Here is a 13,065-nt window from a genome sequence, read left to right on the forward strand (position 1 = left end):
AAGGGAAGGAGGGAAAGGAAGAGGGAGGTACAGGGAAGAGGGTGGGTCGTCGTCGTCCGCTAACGTGGTCATCGTCTGTTAACGTTGTCGTTGTCCATTGACATGGGCATTGCCCATTGACATGGGCATTGTCCGTTGACGTGGTCATCGTCTGTTGACGCAGTCGTCGTCCGCTGACATGGTTGTGCATGCCGTCGTGGGTGTGTCATCTGTCGGCATGGCCCTCCGTTGATGTGGTGGGGCATGTCGTCGTCCGTGGGCATGGTCATGTGGTCGTGCGTTGACGTGGTCGTCTGCTGACGTGTCATCTGCTGTCCCTCGTTGTGTGCCTGGTGTTAGCAAGCTGGGTTGTGACGAACTTGGGACAGGGGGTGCTCACCTATGACGACGAATGACAAGTCATCTGGTTGCCACGTTGCTATCAGCGACGTGGCAATGTGTTGCCCCGCTTGCTTACCAGCTGGGGCTGGTGACGGCATCGTTTCCCACATTGTGGCCATGGTGTTGTGTCGTAGTGTGGGGGTCGTTTGGTCATCATTCTCATTGTCTTGTTGCCATGTTGCAACGTGTTGTCATGGGTGCTCGTTTACTGGTGACGTGGCATGCTCGTTGTAGATGGGTGGCCAGTGTGCATGATGGTGGCCGTTGGTGACATGGTGATGTCACAAGGTGGGTGGGCATCGTTGACAATGGTGGTGGTTGAGAGAGAGCAGTGGTTGTTTGTTGATGATGCCCAAATCAAGTGTCAGCAAATGCCGACGCTTGGGCATCAGGAATTCTGTTCTGTCTCATTCTGGGAGCATTCCTTCTGGGTGATTCCTGGAACCATTCTGGCGGAATTTGAATTCCATCAAAATTCCGCTGGAATGGTTTGATCAATTTGGCAGGGCCCTCTGCCAAATTTGATTCCCCTGGAATTCCAGGAATGGCCTGGATTCTGCCGGATTCTGGCAGGAATCAGTGGAGGACGGTAAAGACCTCCAAACCATTCCCATTGCGTGCCTGCCTCACACGTGCAGTGACGTTGACCTCTGTTACACACCTCAACCAAATGGACAGGCTCCTACACGGCCTGGTAAACATGTCATCATCACCATAGCTCTTCCCCTTCTTCATGTATTTGCATCTGCTTTTCTCTGCTCAATGCAATCTAACTCCCACAGTATGTAGTGAGGGCAACACAAGAAGGGGAGCAGGGGGTGGTGCACTGAGAATCTGACTATGCTGACTTGACCACCCTCCCCTTTGTCAACTACTGTCTCATTGTATTGGTTGCCATCTTCAGTTGCCATATTGGCACACCACCTAGTCTTGGAAACCCATCCTCTTTGGGCACCCTTCCCAATTTGGGTCCCTTCCCTTAAGAGTCTGTGAATCTTCCAATGACATCAATGTACCTTTGTCTTCACCAATTTCTTGGTGGTTATGTAAGCTTTATGTCTGCCTTTCTGAATGTGTTGTTATCATTGTGTCCTCGTTGCCATGTCCATCCCTTGTGTTATCCACTCCATATACCTTCAATACAATCTAGTTATCTCACCTATCTATGTATAATCAATCAGATCCCCCTTTCATGCACTTTACTCTGCTTGGTTTTGATGAAAACACCTGTGCAATACCAGGCATCTCGAGCATCTTGACACATGTGTAGATGACATGTTTCTCCCCACCACAAGCAATTTCCTCAAGTTCCGCTTTGCCATTTGCACCAGAATGAAGAAAGGTACATTTAATGTTTGAACCGGAATGTCTATTATACATGACATAGCTTTCAATACATGGTCATTGGTAGTGTTTGGAAGTTAGGTTAGTTAACCGGAAAATAACCGAGACTGGACCGAACCGTAACCGTTCAGGACCGCAAAAATTACCTAACCGATCCTAATCGTAACCGCGGTCCAGTTAGTGGTTAGGTGTCATCCCAAAATATTCAAGACCAAACAAAAACCGGTTAGGACCGGTTATAACCGGTCTTTGTGTCCTAACGTTACACACAAATATTCCCCTGTTTAAACGCTTTCTAACGATCCAAAAATCATATTTTTTAGTGGAGAATTGACATATTTACGGTGAATTGAAATTTAAGTGACTATTTTCCTGTTGTCACATGTGTGATAATGTGACATTGATACAACAATGGCAATCCATGAGAAACGCTCGCAGGTTGGGTGTACTCAACCTGCAAGGTTGTTTATGAAATATGCCGGATGCGTAGGTTGTGATGAGAAAGGCTCACAGATTGAGTACTCTCTTTCTCTCTTCATTGGGCCATCATGCGAGGCGGTGTTTCACCTACATGTGCCTCGCTGGTGCATGCAGCATAATGCTTGTATTAGAAATATAATATAGGTTTGTAATTATGTTAGTACAGAGAAATAACCGGTTATGACTGGTCATGTAACCGACTGCTAACCGTTACTAACCAATTATATCGGTTAGTAGCAGTCCGGTTCGGTTATTTTGGGTTTCGTGGTACAAGGTAACCGGTCTCAGTCTTGGTTAGAGCCCTTGAGGGCTCAATAACTGGACTGGACCGGACTTTCAAACACTAGTCATTGGATCTGGAAGCCCAAGCTTGTATATGGTATAACCACCACAGAAATCCCTTTTTTCTGTGCTAAGAGAGGACCCAAAGAAGAGACTTTCCAGCCCCTGTTGGGGCAAATGACACATAAATCCTGCTGCCAAGATAGAATAATGACCAATGCCTCAACCTGATAGTCTCAGAGGTGTTGTCCCTCTTTCAGTACCCCCTCGAGATTGCTAACTCATTCCAGCATCATCCGGAGATGCTTTCCATTGCAGAGAGTCACTGGAAGTTGGAGAAGGCAAAGGCCTTTTGTCAAGGATGTCCTGGATTGTTGAGCTTGTATGACGGTGTCTTGGGCTTCGATTCATAGCCATTTCGATAGATTTTCCAGGGCTTCTGGCTGGCAAGTGGATGTTGTGGGGTGGTGTAGGATAGATTTTGGTTGATAGTAAGGAATGGTGGGTGTATTGCGACGGGAGTGGAAGGTGGGGGTAATGTTGGTGAGGACAAAGTAAAGTCATCTTGATTGTTAATTTGAGGATGTTTGGGTAGCCGAGGTTGCAAAGGAGTGGAGTTAAACATAGTATGGCATTAATAGAGATGGAATTAAGGGTATATGGAGCGGATAATGCAAGGGATGGACATGGCGATGAGGACGCGATGATAATGACGTGTTCAGAAAGGCAGACATAAAGCTTACATAACTGCTGAGAAATTGGCAAAGACAAAGGTATGTTGATGTCATTGGAAGATTCCCAGACTCTTAAGGGAAGGGACCCAAATTGGGAAGGGTGCCCAAAGAGGATGGGTTTCTGAGACTACACACCACCGCGACGCAGCATACAGTGGGCTGCTGCATATTGGGCACCACCTCATGCCTGAGGCCTGATTGCTCACCTGCCAGTCCCTCCTGTATTTTATAGGACTTTGTTCAAAATACATGTTTATTTAAAGATACCACCATTTTCCATGCCTATCTCACCAGCAGTTCACCCAAATCATTCTGTAAAAGACCATGCAGCCAAACAAGCATCAATTTTGAACTGAAAAGTGGACGTCCACTTCAAGGGGGCACCGGGATTTTTAAAAAAGACCCAGGGTCAATTTTTCTTTTCCTGGACTTTGAGGGGACTAACTAACTACATAATCAGGCACTGGTCTAAATATAGTAATATGACATCATCTTCTGGCACATGTCCTTGTGCAGACTCATTACAAGATGTGCAAACCCAAGATCGAGGTGCCTGCTCCAAAGATACACATTGTAGATGGTACTAAACATTAAGGTAAGTAAAGCCAAATATGGTATGAAGAAACCACATACCCATTGAGTCTTGCAACCTTTCTTTTTACATAAAAGTGCACCTTCCGATGATGGTTTTACAACCAGCCCACAAAGGCACTTGTTGAATGCATCAGTTTCCACCTGTCGCAGAACTCTTTTTCATTTCGATCTTCCAAAATCCTCTGGATTCTCCTTGATGTTAAGCGGAACTGATTCCACAGTGTCGGACATATCAGATACCAGGTCGGATTCTTTCTGCTGTGGTTCCTCACTCTGCATTTATTGTACCTCGGTAAGTCCCACAGTTTACAGTTTGATTAAACTCATGCTGTCGTTCAACCTTGTCATATCCATTGACATCACCTCACACAGTGGCATGCCATTGGAATTTTCCATCAGCATGTTGGCACCTCTCTCGTCAACAGCGGTATCAATCCTTTCATCTTGTTCTTCATCTGTCTTCTCACTTATTCCCTCAGTTTCAGTGACTTGGTTGAGGTGTTGCGAACTATCGACATCACTATCACAGTCTTCCTCTCCATCCGAGCTTGATGGAGAGCACAAAGGTTTGCGTGTGGGGGATGTTGAGATGTCATCACTTTAAAGTGGGGGTGGGCAATCCTGCTGTCACATTTGGGAGTGTGATGTAACACACTGTGACTGATTTCCCCCAAAACAGTGACCCAATGTCACACATGCATCACACATGGCCTCAAACCCAGGCTGCTCACCATAAATGAAGTTCTGAGCAGTGCTACGAAAGAAAATGCACATGAATGTAATTCTATATCATTTTGAAGTACATTTCTCAATTTAAGTGAGTCAGAATCAGCATTCAAGAGAAGATAACATGTAAATGCCATATATTCCTCAATTTCATGGCCACCCTCATTCCTAGTGTGTGGTGCATGTCTCCCTGGAACAAAAATTGTCAGAACATCTTGAGATACTATAAAATGAATTTAAGAACTGCTTTTAGGGTTTCTTAATGTAGATATAAGTTGCTTTGCTACCTCTTGTTGTTGCTGCTTAGCAAAGAATAGACTATGCAAGAGCAACCACTCACCCCCAGGTTATGCTTCAACAACAAAAGATGATGAAAAAAAAGATTCAAACAAAATGTTCTTGATAGATTTTTTATATCTGTCCTGGAAGTGTGAGATATCACATTTTATGGATGAGTTTAGTGCAAAGGGAAAGTGATTTAAAAATTCTGGCCTGAACATTTTGTGCCTATAATTGCATATATCAACTGTCCATAATGAAAGTTTACTCAGAAATGAGTTGTTGAAGGGGGAACCAAGGTACCAGAATGGGGGGCCTCTTCAGCACCATTTGGCAGGGAGTTTTCTCATTCCACAACTATAACTGGATAATAATACAAGGCTACTTGAAGGATGTATAGATTTCCTATCTAAATCACATTCCTACACGTCAGTCAATGGAATAGAGGTGGATTGCAGTGGTGGCAGGACTGGGTCAGTGTTTCACAAGGGTGTCACATGACATGTGTGATGTGACAGGAGCATCACTTATCGGGAATTGCCCACCCCCATTTAAAGGAGTACCAGTAAGTCGTTTTTCTATTCAGAAAGATAAAAGAAACTTACCTCAATGGAATTTGAGTGTGATGGTTCTCTGATATTTGCAAAGTGAGTTTTTTAGCTCGTTTTATGGTCACCTTTGTTCGCTTTCCCCAGATCTTTTTCATTTCAGACCTTTCAAATTTTGAAAGGGTCCAAATGTGTTCGTATTTTGTGAAAGGTGTGTTTGGGTGTTTTTCCTGGAAGTGCGCTTTCATGAAATACCGCCAGATGGCAGGATCCACTTTCAAACACAATTCGCAATGGATTGGGACATTAGAGCATGGCAAAGATGAGGTGGATACAGCTGCGATACCATAAGAAAAATTGAGTTTCATCAGGCAACCTCGTGAAGCCTTTTGGTCGATCCTAATGTTCCCATTTGCCCCCTTCCCTTTAGCCAAGAAGAATTGACAAAGCGGTGCAGGACGAAGGCACAAACCACACAAAGACATTGATTGGAGGACTGCAGGGTCATAAAGGATATGCACGCCTATGTGCTCAAGCACTCTCTGACCTTGAGAAAGGTTGAGAATTATTGTTGGTGAGCACTGTGGGCAATCCAACGTGCCCTGCTCGCCAATCTCACCCAAGTCTTGATTTGCTTCACAGACAAAGCATGTGCTACCTGTTTAAATAAAAGTTGTTAGGTATTTTCCATAGGCAGCATGGATATTGAACGAACCAGAGCCCTCGCGATATGGGTATTCCTTGGTAGGTGCAATCTTGGGTATATTTTTGAGATTTGCAGGACTAACATTTTGGAAGAGACTTGCAGTTAACGCCACAAGATCGGTGCTCTGGAATAGATAGAACGGAAAGTTTGTGTGCATTTTCAAAATGGAAGGGTTTATTGCTTGAACTAGTCGACCAGGTATGGTAATTATTGGTAAAGGAACACTCGTCAATTGCGCAAGTCCTCCAGTCATTCTGTTGATCGGGGTCATCATCCATTGTGGACGTGCATAGGCATGACATTTGGTACAAGACAGAGACTGTGTCCTCTATGAGCATGTCAAAACTGACAAAGTCAACAGATCGCCCATTGATGTGCAAGGTGTTCACTTCCCCTATGTGAAGCCAGAATTTTTTTTTGCAGCAGAGAACCGTGGCAATGGGGTCTGAAACGAGGAGGACATCAGAACTATCAGAAATTGAAGACATTTCTTTGATTTTTCTGCTGCTCTCAAATCTTGGAATGTCTTTTACTGATTATGGTTGTAGGCATGGCTTTTGAAGGCACAGGGGCCACTTTCAGTCATTTGAGAAAGGTGAGTATGGAAGAATTCTTCTTCTTGTCGTCCTTATCATGTTTTGCTTTTGTTTCACAGCAGACTTTCAAGCCCATATGACGTATTCTGAGGTTCGAGATCCCAACACTGCCACAGTGGACATGTACTTTGCACTCTGGACATACGATGCATCCGTTGGCGCCGAGAACCAACTCTGACGTTGGTGCCATAGTACTTCCCTGTCAAGATGACCAGTAAGTAACCTGATTGACAGATGCTTGACTACTTACCTGAGATTGTTTTGCAGGTTGTGATTCATGATAAGATAATTATAGCATAAGCATGATTATGTACAACCGAAACCACTATTATTTGGACTCTACAATGCTAGTTAGCATAGCTGGGAGTCCGGCTGGGTCACAGTAAGTTGATACGACATTCTACGATGATTTGGGAACTAAGTCAAGGGGGGAGCACAATTTTAATTTAATATATCATGTTGATTTTTTTTGTAAGGCCAGTATGGCTGGACTAACCAACCAGGTGTGCAAACAACCTTCCATATATAGGTAAAATCTATAAATAGGTAACATGTTTTGGGTGTCATTTGGGCATGTCAGCCTTGTCAGCTGCTGTCTTATCCTTTGTTAGCTGCCCCTTCCTCTGCTTTTCTCCATGCTCTTATTACCTGGGTCACAAACTCACTCATTGATACCATGATCCAGTCCAATGCATGAAAGGTACTGCATACCCACAATGTCTCACAGCCTTTTTGCCTGCAGTAATTACTCTGCTTTTGTCCTCCACCTTGACTGCATCTATACTCTTACCACAATCACAATGCGGACAGATGACGGTTTTATTGTCTTGAATATTGTCCTTGATCCTTATCATATTCTAGGTTTCTTAGAAGGGATTATCATCCTAAGTGTAAATGGCACATACTGGTTCTGGCAGGGTCATCCTGAGAAATATCCCACTTGTAAGTGAGGACAGCTCACGAAACACCTCAGAGAGCGCACCAGTCTAATCTGAGCTCATCTGGCTTGTAAATTACCTGAAATTGGTACTTAAGATTAAAAAAATTTAATGGCCTGCTGGCCGGACTAACCAACCAACCCCATATGGCAGATTCAAATCCCGCTCCCCCCTTGAACTAAGTTGTCAAAGATTCCTTTTTTTTTTTTTTTTTGGACTGGACCTTGGACTAACTAACCGGGTACTGGTCCAGCATTCTATTGCCGGTGCCCCCTTGGTCCACTTTTCAGTTTAAAGTTGACACCTGTTTGGTACTGTTTGTCTATAGCTCTCAAAGAATAGTGTGACAAAAAAACGGGTCTGTATAAGAACGATTCCTTACGTAAACTCCAGGACTCGTAACTGGTGTCTCGCAGCGTAGGAACCTGTACAAACTTGGTACAAACGGTCGTAATACACAGATCAGCAACGCAACTTGAAGCTCGTCTTCACCGCCTTGACTCTGAATGATTGAAATTAGGCACCTTGACGAACGCCCTCACTTCCAAAGCCCAAGCAGTGCAACAGGCCCACAATTATGGCTTTAGGAATGCCGTAGACGACATAGTATACTGCCGTAAAGGGAGATTTGGGGTAGTAAGCCAGGAGAACAAGTCCGCTTGCCAACAGGAATGGGTGTTTGAGGACTAATTGAAGGACATTCAATCCGACTCTGTTTGGGCGAAAAGCCGGAAAACACACCTATCTCGCGATGGAACATTTCTGCGCCTTGTCTTAAACCCTCAACCGTAGGGACTGTGATGCAAACCTGCTGAGTTGTAGGCCCCGGCATGGTGATAAGACGGCAGGGGAAGAATGTTGCGCAGGAGAAGCACAGCTATATATATGTGATTAGGCGCCCAGGCACGAGGCAGATTTTTGCACCAAGCGTGGACATCGATGAAATTCTGTGCATGGTTTACCGTTTGAGCATTGCTTTAGAAATATGGCGCCGTGCATGTGGAACGGACGTAAAGACGAGAAATTCATAGCGGAATTTGAGAAAAACTGTCATAACGGTAAACATGGCCGCAGTCACTCATTATTGACGGATTAGAAACTGAGAGTAGTATCAACGGCGTCATCCTGGTTTCCAACATGTGTCAAAGACTCTTGAGGTATTCAGACCTACACGGATGAGGCAACGCACGCGTAGCAAACCATATCCAAAAGTTTGCAAGGAGGATTCGACAGGTAAACCCAAGGTATACCGGTAGGTACACACTATTAGAACCTGCAAGTGTTCGTTGTTTTAGAACTTTGTGAACCCAACGAATGTCTAACAAGGTAAGAATTCTTTTTCGTTCCAGAAACGTTGACGTGCGGACACCACAAGGAGTCAGCTTCGCATCCAACCAGCTGGGCTTGACCATAGAATTTGCGATGAGCCGTGTTGATTCTTGAACGTGCCACAGCCGTAATGCATCATTTTCCGGAGATGAAGCTAGGTCTTGCGCGTCAGGATAACAGAAACTCGACAGCTAAGCGCGTAGCTTGTTGCTCATTCTCCGGCTACCTGCTTTGGCATGTTTTCACGGCGCAGGGTGGGCTGTTGACATATTTACCTAAAGTACCGCGCACCCAGGTAAAATAAAATAAAAATGTGCGGCTTTCGCCGGTAGAGGCTTGAGTATCATAACTCGCCTCATGGAGCCAGGGGAGAGGCAGGCAAGCATCGGCGTCAAAAGCACAAGTTGAGAGTGGCTTTCCCATGGAGGATGAGAAATTTAAACAGCGTTGTCCGATCGAAGTTTGCGTAGGAAGGCTTTCTTTCGAAAGAAATGAAATCGAAAGCTGAGCGCTGATCCTATAATCAAAATGACGATGGATGTACTGCATCGTAGAAAGGAAGTTTATCCGAGTTGCTCGGAGTCCCTAAAGAGCGAAAGTATGAGCGGGTCTCCTGAGAGTCTTTCAACAGAAATTTTACCAAACGCTCCTAAACTCCGTAATAAAGTAAGCAGTGGTCTTCAGTTGAAGGGATTGAGACTTACAAGTCGAACGCTACTCGAACTAAGTTTGGCTTTGAGGGGGAAGTTGAAGGGTCTAGACTTTCGGTCATTCACGCCTCTTTCCTCGTCCTCGGCGATAAGACGGAAGTCCCTTGTGATGAGGTAAGCACACCGGTCCAAAGGGGAACAAGGTCAGGGAAGCTTGATAGCATTGACAGGTTTTTCCAACTGTCTTTTGAGCGGGGAGTCTCTCCATGGCATGCCTTGACGCTCACTCTTCAGGCTGGTGTAGTATCCCGTTCAGCTCGACTTTTCTTTCCCTCACCGCCCAGCGATGAAATCCATTCCCGATGACGTCTGGCTTCATATCGCACAGTTCCTCCCGCCTCTTTTCCTACGCGATCTTCTGGACCTAAATAGCACCTTCTTCAATATTGCCATGGATTGCCGTTACCGACAAATGAGTTTTGCTTACCTGGATGGCAGGATGCTGAGAAGCCTTGAGCGACTGAAGTGCGTCATTATAATGCTGGACTTGATCAGACACGCTGATGAATGAGTAGAGATCCGGAGGTCGCTAAGCGCGTTCGAATCCTACATGTTTATCCTGGCTTCCTCAAAGAGGCCCTTGAAAGAGAAAAAGCAGAACCCATTCTTCGACGTTCCCTGCGCTATCGCCTCACGGATCTCGCCAACCATTTGCGAGAGCAAAAAATCTTCCCCAAACACCACAAATTCCGGCTTATACGCACGTTCACGAAGACCGAGGATGTTATACGGGTCATGTTGGACGTCCTTGGAGGACTCCCCAACGTGACCGATTACTTTTTGACGTGGTGTGGCCTCCCTGCAGTTGGAATACCAACTGCGGTCCCATTCCTGACCACCGTTCCTCAGTTGAACTTGCGCAAGCTTTCCTTGGAGTTATCCCTTGAAAACGTGCAGAGCCTCTTGCCAGCTACATTCCACGCCCCCAGTCTCGAGGAGTTGCACCTCTGTATCCATTCCGAAAGCATCCACTCCCTCGTTGAACGATCGCAAATCATGCGGGAACACCTGGGGCCCGCCATCAACCAGATCAACTCAACAGTGAAGACGCTCGTCATTCAATCATGGGAGCCTTCGGATCTCTCCCCGCTGTTCCACACCATCGACCACATGCCAGCACTTGAGGACCTCAGCCTATGCATCCCTGTCGAAAATTGGCATCTCGGAAATCCCGATGGGGTTCATGACTTTCTCAACCGACATCGGACGACCCTGAAATCATTGCGTTTGCGGGCGACGCAATTTGGCGGCATCGGGCTCACCCCAGACTTGACCTCACTCCATGATTGGATCAACGATGTCGTCCGAAGTGTCAAATTGACGAAATTGCGCGCGTTGGATGTTAGCTCTAACCTCTTCCCGGTTGACACCTCGGTGATCTGTGTTCATCGTTTCTCCCGAACAATCACCTCGTTGTCGCTAACGGGTGGCTATCGGAGTTATGACGACGTCGAGCGAGCCGTCAATCTAGTGGCTGATCAGGACAGGGAGGAAAGTCTAGGAAAGCTCCGAATAGGCCTCGTGTCCTTGTCACCACAGCTTATGGACCTGATCGCGACCAAACTCCCCCACCTATTTAGATTGGAATTGCTTGTACGAGACATCGTGCCATTTGCCACCCATCAGCCCACATATTACGCAGCTAAACTCCGGGCGAGCCAGATAGTAAGTTCTGTCATGTATAAGCTCGGGATACTGACAGCTTTCATTCGCAGGATCATTTCTTGGTTGAGATGGAAACCCGGAGATATCCATTGTGGAGTCTGCGTCATTTGTCAATCTTGGTTCAGGCCCTTCCCTTTAGAACGCAGTATGAGTCTCTTCTTGAGCAAACGTTCCTTCGGTGCATACCATCTGCCGTAACCTTCATATAGCATTGACGTTGCAACGCCGCGTAAACCATTTCGATTTGCTGAGGTCGGGCCCCACTATTTCGATGGAATCTGCCTATAGTTGGTTCTAAGCTGCTGGGCAGTGGGCACCGAAGCCACTTCTGGATCAATGGGACGCCCCGCGCTACTGGTGGTGGAAACGATGTGAAGGGCGGTGGACAAGCTTTCAGAAGACCTTTCTTGAAATATTTAATCCTACAGACATGTTTCGAGCATGTGGGATGCTATCGTTTTGCTGTGGCACTCTAGAACGGAATATGAAGATAGAAACATAACAGCTGAAATTCAGTGCCTAAGTCCCGCGTTGAGGAATGTCCTGCCAAGGTATTTGGTATTCAGTGCAAACATGGTAGCCTTTACTTGAGGTGCTTCAGTAAGTTTCTTGATCGAAAGCGTTAACACGGGCGATGGTTCGCCTCGAGGCTGCGTCGCTAACAGTCTTTGGATGAATGCTGCATGAACATTTGGCTTAGGTCTCCTAGCGTTGTCGCCCCGTCAGTGTAAATCACCTTCAGGAAAAGCGACCAAGATCTCACTGCGCAGGGAAGGGGCTGGCCTCTTGAAAACGAATCTTCATCCCGGAAGCTGAAAACGAACATAGGGCGGAAGGGAGTCGCGTGGAGTCCCCGGACAAGGCCGCAAGATTGACATGAGGAACACAAGATGGAACTACTGAAGGACGTGGATGCGCCTCTGCGTCCCAGCGAGTGGGAGGCTCCAAGTCCATAACGTCTGAGTCTGCTTGAGGATTGAGTCGGTGCTTCTTTGTGGGAGGTAACATTGTATCATGATGAGTAGAGTGCTCTGAAACTCTGGGTCGCTTGCGAGAATTAAATAGGTTATTATCGCGTGCAACTTCAGCCGCATGATCTGTCCCAGTGGCAGTGGTCTGTGGACGCGAATCACGAACATCGACGCATTGTAAAAGTTCCACTTGCGAGGCATCGAAATAATCTGATGTTAATTAGTCAATGTATGCGCTCGACTTCAGAAACTATGGAAACGCTCACCATCCAACGTATATGCAGCAATGGGAACGAGAAAATTGTCTTCTACACATTTCACAACCCAGCTTGCATGACGGACCTAGTCAAACAAGATGAGAGTCCATTGTCCCTTGCACCACGAAGTGTCACCAACAATCAGCGACCTCGATAACAACCTGTGTAGCCCATCAATGAACGCGTAGACCAACTTGGATACAAGAAAGCTTACTCGTTCAACCAACCATCATCCATCCCAGCACAGAAGAAGAAATTAGCCTTGTAAAAATCGGCTTTTGTATGCGTCAAAGTCCCGCCGTTTCTGACTTCGAACACAGGAAAAGTGTTGAACGAGTTGCGTGCTGAAGAATCGTGTAGGCTCACCCCACAGCTTTCGAACGAACGCCGGTACACTTGGGCTGAAGCACGCTGGTGGTATCACCGGAATCATTATGTTCAGTACTCCTGACCAAGACAACGGCTTGGAAGTGTGCACAGACCCATCTTGGCAGAGAATAGCATGGTAAAGATGGCGATGTCGAA

The 13,065-nt window shown here is 46.1% G+C and overlaps 3 protein-coding genes across 3 annotated transcripts; 1 reads left to right on the forward strand and 2 right to left on the reverse strand.

The window, feature by feature from the left end:
• Positions 1–2,842: 2,842 nt before the first annotated feature.
• LACBIDRAFT_305050 (uncharacterized protein) lies at positions 2,843–3,112 on the reverse strand (the record flags this gene model as incomplete). The annotated part of the gene is made up of 1 exon (XM_001874992.1): positions 2,843–3,112. One exon carries the CDS (start codon positions 3,110–3,112, stop codon positions 2,843–2,845), a length of 270 nt encoding a protein of 89 aa, XP_001875027.1.
• Positions 3,113–5,249: 2,137 nt separating this feature from the next.
• LACBIDRAFT_305052 (uncharacterized protein) lies at positions 5,250–6,562 on the reverse strand (the record flags this gene model as incomplete). The annotated part of the gene is made up of 4 exons (XM_001874993.1): positions 5,250–5,289; positions 5,426–6,022; positions 6,084–6,123; positions 6,175–6,562. 4 exons carry the CDS (start codon positions 6,560–6,562, stop codon positions 5,250–5,252), a joined length of 1,065 nt encoding a protein of 354 aa, XP_001875028.1.
• Positions 6,563–9,465: 2,903 nt separating this feature from the next.
• Positions 9,466–11,999, forward strand: LACBIDRAFT_321546 (uncharacterized protein; the record flags this gene model as incomplete). Its single annotated transcript, XM_001874411.1, has 7 exons — positions 9,466–9,477; positions 9,612–9,761; positions 9,892–10,112; positions 10,163–11,312; positions 11,601–11,683; positions 11,741–11,877; positions 11,914–11,999. The coding sequence occupies 7 exons, from the start codon at positions 9,466–9,468 to the stop codon at positions 11,997–11,999; spliced, it is 1,839 nt and encodes a 612-aa protein (XP_001874446.1).
• Positions 12,000–13,065: the final 1,066 nt, after the last annotated feature.

This window comes from Laccaria bicolor, genomic scaffold (assembly GCF_000143565.1).
Source record: "Laccaria bicolor S238N-H82 LACBIscaffold_2 genomic scaffold, whole genome shotgun sequence".
NCBI lineage: Eukaryota > Fungi > Basidiomycota > Agaricomycetes > Agaricales > Hydnangiaceae > Laccaria > Laccaria bicolor.